At 37.9% G+C, this 8,164-nt stretch overlaps 1 protein-coding gene across 1 annotated transcript; it reads left to right on the plus strand.

Moving 5' to 3' along the window:
* Positions 1-715: 715 nt before the first annotated feature.
* On the plus strand, positions 716-8,164 carry tmem9b (TMEM9 domain family, member B). Its single transcript, XM_086026701.1, has 5 exons — positions 716-974; positions 1,821-1,912; positions 1,989-2,097; positions 3,604-3,738; positions 7,159-8,164. Exons 1-5 carry the CDS (start codon positions 717-719, stop codon positions 7,312-7,314), a joined length of 750 nt encoding a protein of 249 aa, XP_085882827.1. The 5' UTR covers position 716; the 3' UTR covers positions 7,315-8,164.

An 8,164-nucleotide genomic window follows, 5' to 3' on the forward strand; every position in this document is an offset into this window, starting at 1 on the left:
CAGTATTGCTTCTTCATTTATTGTTTTTTTTAACATTGTGACTTTCATCTTAAATCCACGTCTGAAATACAGTGTAAAATAATATATGAGCAAAGGTTTTGTCACCTTGCATTTTTTGACACTTATAATTTAGTTCACTGATCGACTTTAAAACAATGTCTTTTAATAAGCCGTTTTCACATTATGTCAAACAGTATAGCACAACACGTGAGAGCTGTAATAGGTACAATAAAGAAGGTAAAACAATACTGTGGTGCTGAAGGAAAGGAGATACAATAGTATGACGAATAAAAATAATTTTGGGAAATCTTGGCTAAATGTATAATAATTTAAAAATATTACATTAAATAATTTGTGAGAGGCAGACACAGAGCGAGAGAGAGAGAGAGAGAGAGAGAGAGAGAGAGAGAGAGAGAGAGAGAGAGAGAGAGAGAGACAGAGAGAGACAGACATTTCGCGGACCAAAACTTTGTCAACCTGATCATTCAGTGACAGCGAATCACTGGATACGTTCGTTTCTGTAAAGTTATCCTAGACCTAGAATCTTCGGAGCTCACCTTTACCTCTCTGTGTACACAGAATTTAATAAGAAATAATAATGATAAAGTCAGTTTATCTGAATATATACCTGCTTATAAATGGTGAAAATTATTTCCTTGTAAAAATACCGATACTTAACCGTCCGCCAAAAGTGTTCTATTTAATAATGGTGCACGATGTGCGGAAATTGGTCGCCATGTTCCGGAAGCTCAAAGTCAGCTGAGCCGCTGCGAACCTGTTTATCTATCCGTGTGCTAGCATCATGGTTAACCTACCCCCTCGTTAAGACAAAACACTTTTACCGGCGTGCTCCGCGCAAACCGTTTACCACCTCTTCTTTGTGCACTATACATGTTTTTAAAATGAAGGCCGTGTTTCTTCTATGGACTTTAGTCTTTGTGTGTGTTTTGCTTTTAAGCGAAGTAACAGCGAAGGTAAGGCTAACGCTAGCTGGTAGATGGGAAAATATCATGTAGATTTTAATCACGGGTGTTTTTATTTTTGTTTTATTATGTATCACAACTCATATACGCGATGTGTTGAATGAGTGTCAGATAAATAACATCAAATGCTTGCCATCTAGTCAAATTCGCGATTTACAGTTCTGAGCTGGTCTGGTGTCCGTGGAAAGTCGTTTTTGAACATTTCTTTTTTATTTTTTTATTTTAATTATTGATATCCAATTTTAGGTTAATGTACTAGTACGGTCTTTGACTTGGCTCGTAAGAAAATTCAGCGCGCTAGTACAACTACTGCGTCTCATTTAGTTACCTTCCCCCGTACTGCCTTCCACTATTGTAAGGATTTCTGCAAAGTAGTAGTGCAACTTTGGCACCCTAGGTACTGGAGTTTAGAAGGAATACGACACGTTACTAGTTGAAGTATGCGCGCTACTAGTACTTTTCGTGACGCTAACGAGGAAGCGTATTATGTCAGCATGTGATACGTAGTTATCATCTCGTGAGCAGCTTTACCTCCCTAAACATGTAGTTGTTCTAGTAGTGTTATGGAAAGCTGCTGGAGCATTTATTTGATATCGTTGACATCCAGCTTCAGGTACTAAAATACGCTGTTTGTCTCTAACTAGTAACACAATTCATCACACTGTAGAGCGAGTGTGTCTTCTGAAAAGCAATTTCTCCCATGTCTTGAATTTTGTGAATCTTTTAAAAACTGAATCAGTATAGAAATGTGGAAGCAGTACAATCTCCAAAAAGTGGGCATGATGTCAACAAAAAATATACAGTATATTTTAAAATATGATGAAATGTGTCTTACAGAATTCTGAAGACATCCGTTGCAAATGCATCTGTCCACCATACAGAGAAATCGAGGGACAGATCTACAAGCAGAATGTCTCTCTTAAAGACTGGTATGCTCAGTGTTTTTCCCACTCGGGATGCTTTTCCTGGCGTGAATGTTTTTGAATGTGTTTTCCCCTTTTCCAGTAACTGTCTGCATGTCGTGGAACCAATGCCGGTGGATGGAAAAGACGTGGAGGCCTACTGTTTACGTTGTGAGTGTAAATATGAGGAGAGAAGCTCGGGCACTATTAAGGTAAGTTGTACACACATTACATTACTGTATGAGTGTTTTAAGCACAAACACTACTTATTTCCTGGTTTAAAGACTATGAGAAATACTAACCTACATTTTCAACTTCGATTCTAATACTTGTTTCATGAAACTTCATGAATTAAGTGTTTGTATGTAGAATGAATGTAATGTTTGTAGATTTTGAATTCGTCACCACAAGGCTTGAGAGTTTGCCCTCGATGCCATCAGCATTTTCCGTCCTCTGATCGGTTGGTCAGAGCAGAAAAGCAACATAACATAAATTTGCGGTCGACAGCAAATGGCAAAATGGCCGCCCCCTGAGATGGCTAAAAAAAGGTGTATTTTGCTGCTTAATTCAGATTCCACCAACACAATATTAATCAGAATGTAGTTTTTAAACTAGTTGGGGCGCATAGAACATATTATTGTCAAGAACATTTTTGACATATTTGATTTTTAGACAGGTTAATGAAACTAAGGGTAGTCAACACAAACATTGTTTGTTCAAGAATATGTTCTATGCAGGCACACTAGTTGCACCAATGCATTTGAATTGATATTGCGTTTGTGGAATATGAGTTAACTCATTCAATGCCGGGTGATGTTCTGAAAGTGCCCGTGCCAGCCATTTTGGCCCATTTTGACTAATTTTTGAAGGTTGCCAGAAAATTTAGTTCTGTATCTATATAAATGGAACCTACCAAAGGAAAGCTTTGATCCTCTTCTTTCATTAGAAAAAAAAGAATACTCTTTTCCAAGAAAGATTCTGAGAAAAATAGCTTTTTTGTGAAAGGATGCATTTCAAGCAGAACTTTCATTTTGATTCAGTTTTTTGTTTCGCATTTGTGACACCACAGCTATCTAAACAATGCTTTATTACATCATAAAGAACACAAAAAATGGCGCTTTGATTGCAACATAACAGAGATAAACACTGCAATGTAGATTCTACACGTTTGAATTTGCCACTTTCCCATTTTCCATTTTCTTTTTTCTTTTCTTTTTTTTTATTGAGTGCCCTGATGGTCGGGTATTCTCGCTTCATTTTTTTCTTGAGTTTGACGTACTGCAGAAAGCCGGCCGCGGGCAGTCGTGTCTAACCATCACAACACATGGTAAAATCCGTATAAGCTTTTGTAGGTCAAACTTAAAAGCAAAAAAAGAAAATATGTCAAAAAGATTGTGTGCTGGAAAAAAAGTCAAAGACATTTTTTAAATCAGCGTCAAAGATATGTTTAGAGAGTTCCTGAGCAAATACTGTATGTATGCTCAGGAACTCCCTTGACATGTTTTTGATGCTAACAGGGACGCATAAGCCATTTCTGATTAAAACTTGCTGTTGACCATTGCTATTGTTTGTACAGTAAATATCCACAGTTTTACTTCATTCCTTTTCATTTCTTATTAATTCCCATGGAAAATACCCATAATGGTCCATGGAACATATGTGCTGATTTCTTGGCCCTTAGCAATCTTTTTAACCTGTACTATTTTTCCCCACCTAAGGTCACCATCATAATCTACCTGTCCATTTTGGGTCTGCTGCTTCTCTACATGGTCTACCTAACACTCCTGGAGCCCATCTTGAAAAGACGTCTGTTTGGCCACTCACAGCTCATTCAAAGTGACGACGATGTCGGGGTATGTGATCATATCACCTCATCAAAAACTCATTTTCTGGAAGACATTTGTCTCATTATGACCCTCCCCAACCAGTGGCCGTTGTGTTCTTATTTACATATTGACTGAACTAACATCTGTGAGGGCTTGTGTGTGTATAAGATAAGAGTTCTCCTTCATCAAACTTCTAGATCAAGTTGAACAAGATTTTAGGGCTGAAATACTGAAATGTAAACATTGAAGTAGCGCTCAGAAGAGAAAAAAAACCAAAAACTTAAAGTAGCTATTTAAATGTGATGGAAATTAAAATGAGTCCTGTGTTATTTAATAATAACACTAATAATAATTCTCTCGCATTAGAAGTAATGCGTGGGAGTGCTGACTGGAGATACCACTTGAGAACCCAATCACATGTGCACTTTTTGAGTGCTTGCGCCTTCTCATCATAGCACATTTATTATTTAGAGGTACAGTAGCTGGAGTCAATGCAGTCATGTCTCTCCGCATAGGAAACAACATTAGGTACATCTGCACAATTGAATGACATCCAGTACTTCACAAGAGCTGTATCAGACATTGGTGCCACTGCAAAGATAATGTACAGCTCCTTTATTGGATCGCGTTACCTTTGTATATTGTGGTGAATGACGTGAAGAAGAAATGTTAACGCAACCTTTAAGGACAACTAGTTCCTCCTCGATTTGCGCTCGGCAACACTGGCTACGTTTCCGTGGACACAATTTCTTTAACCCGATCAGAGTTCGGATTAAAATTATGACCGAATGCACTGTTTTCATGGACACTAAAAATATTGATCCGATTAGGGCTTGCATGTTCATTGCATCACAATTTCGAGCGGTGCAAATTATTTTGACATGCGCAGATTGAGCAAATATACCGGAAGTAGAAGAAGAAGAAGCCATAGCGACTTCCGTGTCAACAAAACATTGCTCTGTCCATTTCTAATTTAAACGTTAGCGTTATTTCATATATTTTTCCCCTTTTGCGCTCTTACGTCAAGTTAACACTTATTGAAACGGAACAGCAAATGTACCAGTTCAGTCTTGCACCCGCCATGTCTTTCTTTCGCTCGCTCTGCTTCTACTAGCTTCCGGGAATAACAGAAACACGTATATTGACGTCACAGACATGCGTGATAAAGGCCAAGGCACGTACAAATGCCCATGAACTTAATGCATGAAATCAAACTGTTTAATTCTTTGTTCTATGTAATTATGGCATTACTGTAAGGGTTTATGAAGTACAGTATTGTGTTTTGTTTCTTATTGAAAAATATGTAGCAGGTTCTCTTTTTTTTGGGGGGGGGGGGGGGGGCTATAACGGATTAATTACATTTTCATTCATTTCAATGGGGGAAGATGATTTTAGATGCAAGTGTAGTCATGCAACGACTTAACCTTGTAAGTCAAGGTGCCACCGCATCTATAACTATTCAATTAATTAAGCCTTTCAGCATTAGACACATCTCCACTGTTTATTCACTCCCCAGCACATAAACCATTGCTGCCCAGAGGAATCGAACCCAAGGCCGTGTGGTTACAGGCCCAACTATGAATTCCTTGTCAGTAGCTGAAAGACGAAGAGCGAAGATTCCTTTTTTGTCTTGGTGTTTTATTTGGCAGAGTCACGAAGAAGAAGAAGAAAAATGTATTGGAAGACAGTAACGCCAGTGATCAGATATCGGTTTGAATGTGTAACCTTGTGGGAAGTAACCAAAAATGTGTGGAAAAAGTGGAAGTCAAACAGAATGAAAAAGAGAGCGTGAACAACATCATGACATGTGAAACCTGCTCACGGGCATCTCGACAGGATTCAGTGCCAGAATAGCGTCTCTCCAACTAATATTTTTATTTATCTCTTCTGGAGACCGTATTACTATGACCTTTTGACTAAATTTCTAACATTATACTAATGTATTTATTTTGCATTATAACTTTGATTATGTGCTCTTTATGCTTGTGTAATTTTTCGAGTCTCCAATGCTTCCATTATAGGCAAAAAAAAAAAGTGCCAGGAAGACAACTCTGGAAACTCTTCCAGGGAATACAAACTGTCCTCTTGCAGAGCTTGCAAATTAGCACTGCGGAAAATTCAGTTGATGAAAAAATGCTGACTGTAAACATGAACTAATGAAATCCTTGACCTGGGATTCCTTTGCTGGCATGCTTTCATTGTCCTTTGAAAGTGACATTGTTTTCGGACATAAAGTGCATATAAAAAGTCAAACACCGTTCTTGAAATGTCATGTTTTTGTGATGTTTTAAAAAAAAGATTAATCATTTCAAAACCTTTAAAACCAGCAATGTGACCTACAGCCTATACAGCTCAATTGGGAAAAAAAAAAAAAGTATTGTAGAGGGAGAAAAATAGAGATTATGTGGTTGCACTGATGTGCACACTGTGTCCAGACCAACCACATTTAAACTCATGTTAAATGGGAATCATCACACACATTCCACCATTTAATGTGCCCTTGATTAGCTCAAATAAAGTGTTCTACTAGGATTTTTTTTTTAATTTTTTTTTATTTATTTTTTTCCCGAAAAGAAGCCCAAAGGTTTTGTGCTAACACTGACTGGCATTTCATTAGCTTAATCGCATGATTGCCCAAGTCGTGTAGATTTTCAGTTGTCCAGATCTGTTGAATCGAAGCAGCTGTACTTTTCTTGTTTGTTTTTTTTTTTCGTTTTTCTGAAATGACTTAGGCTATTACGCTCTTAAGTCAATTATGATCTTAAACTAAGGCACTTATCCTTCTAGGCTAACAATTCTGAACTGTTCATAATTCCTTGCATTTGAACAGGGTTGTGTAGAATTTACTACTATGGTAGTACAACACACTCCTGTTGTTTGTTGACGTTGATGTTTTTTCTTTTCCAACAATTCTCATAAATGACTTGGGCAATTATGTCATTAAGCTAACGATTTGGAACTGTTGATAATTCTTTGCGTTTGAACAGGGGAGCGTAGACTTTTTATTTCACCTGTAGTGCAAACAGACTCATCTTGTTTTTTTTCCTGTTTTGCGAAAGCGTTCAAAAATTTCTTTGGCAATTATGTCATTAAGCGAGGGCAATTGTGTTAATGGGCTAATGATTTGTACCTGTTCATAATTCTTGTTTTTAAACGGGTGTATATGTGTCGCCTTTTTATATCCACTGTAGTGCAACACCCTCTTCCTGTTTATTGAATTCTTTTTTTCTTGTTTTACAAAAGTGTTCCAGATTGACATCGTCAATTATGCTATTAGGCTAATGATTTGGAACTGTTCCTTGCATTTGAACAGGCTTGTGTAAACTTTTTATATCGACTGTGGTGCAATATTTTCAGAAAGTTTGCTGTTTGCTACCTTATAAACCTTGGAATCTGAGGCATTGACTGTCATCGGTGTAGTAACCAAGTAATCGTCTGTGTTTTCAGGACCAGCAGCCTTTTGCAAACGCTCACAATGTGCTGTCTCGCTCACACTCACGACCCAACATGCTGAACAAAGTCGAGCACGCCCAGCAGCGCTGGAGGAGGCAGGTCCAGGAACAGAGAAAGTCTGTGTTCGACCGCCATGTTGTCCTCAGTTAAAGGTGGAGAGGAAAAATGAAACAACTCTAAAACATCAACAACACACTGTGACACTCTGTGACTTGTATCTCTTCCCGTTTCCCATTTTGTGGTTTGTATCTCCGTAAGTGTCGAGATGAAGTACAAATTAGATCGAAAGGGACAGCACAAGAGATTACATAGACTTTTTTTTTTATTTTGTATTAGTGTTGTTGCACTGTGTTCAGTGATCTCGCACTAAGACTGAGGAATATATCAAGAAAATGTATTGAATAAATGCCAGATAAAAACCTTACAAGACAATTTGTTTTATGTGCTGAACCAGCGCTACAATGGATGAAAGCTTGGCCACCCTTGTATATTTTACACACTAAACTGGCTCTCAGAATACAATATGCACAGGCCGAAGACATCTTATGAAGGTGTTTGCTTTTTGATAGCTAATATTGTTATCAGTTATTTCATATATTTGACAATTTCAGTGATCTTAGTTGCTGATATAGGTGATCTCATGCTAATTATCTGTGGATCTCTTTGTGACACTTTATTTTATTTTTTTTTTTTTAACTGTATGCGCCTGACATCCACCGGATAGGCTCCCGTTGGGATAGGAAGTTAACCAGTGATGCCAAATGTGAACATAATGATAGAGACGGCGAGGCGATGTATAAACGTTCCCATTCCGTTAGCTTGACTTCCTTTTATCGAGGTCCTAAATAACATGTCTAGTTGGACACCCGTCACTGGAGCGACACACTGGAGATATTGTAATAACTGCTTTTGGGAGGCCTCTGAAAGTGTTCTTAACCGTTGTACATGCGTGCTACCTTTTAACTTTGAAATAAATGGTGAATATTTGTGATTCTTGCAA

The sequence above is a fragment of the Filicampus tigris genome, chromosome 3 (genome assembly GCF_054856515.1).
Source record: "Filicampus tigris isolate MCC_2025a chromosome 3, RoL_Ftig_1.0, whole genome shotgun sequence".
In the NCBI taxonomy this organism is placed as follows: Eukaryota; Metazoa; Chordata; class Actinopteri; order Syngnathiformes; family Syngnathidae; genus Filicampus; species Filicampus tigris.

Coding starts and splice junctions, on each gene's coding strand:
- tmem9b (XM_086026701.1), top strand. CDS start 717: ATGTGCGGAAATTGGTCGCCATGTTCCGGAAGCTCAAAGTCAGCTGAG. Junction 975..1,820: donor TAAGCGAAGTAACAGCGAAG/GTAAGGCTAACG, acceptor TGTGTCTTACAG/AATTCTGAAGACATCCGTTG. Junction 2,098..3,603: donor GAAGCTCGGGCACTATTAAG/GTAAGTTGTACA, acceptor TCCCCACCTAAG/GTCACCATCATAATCTACCT.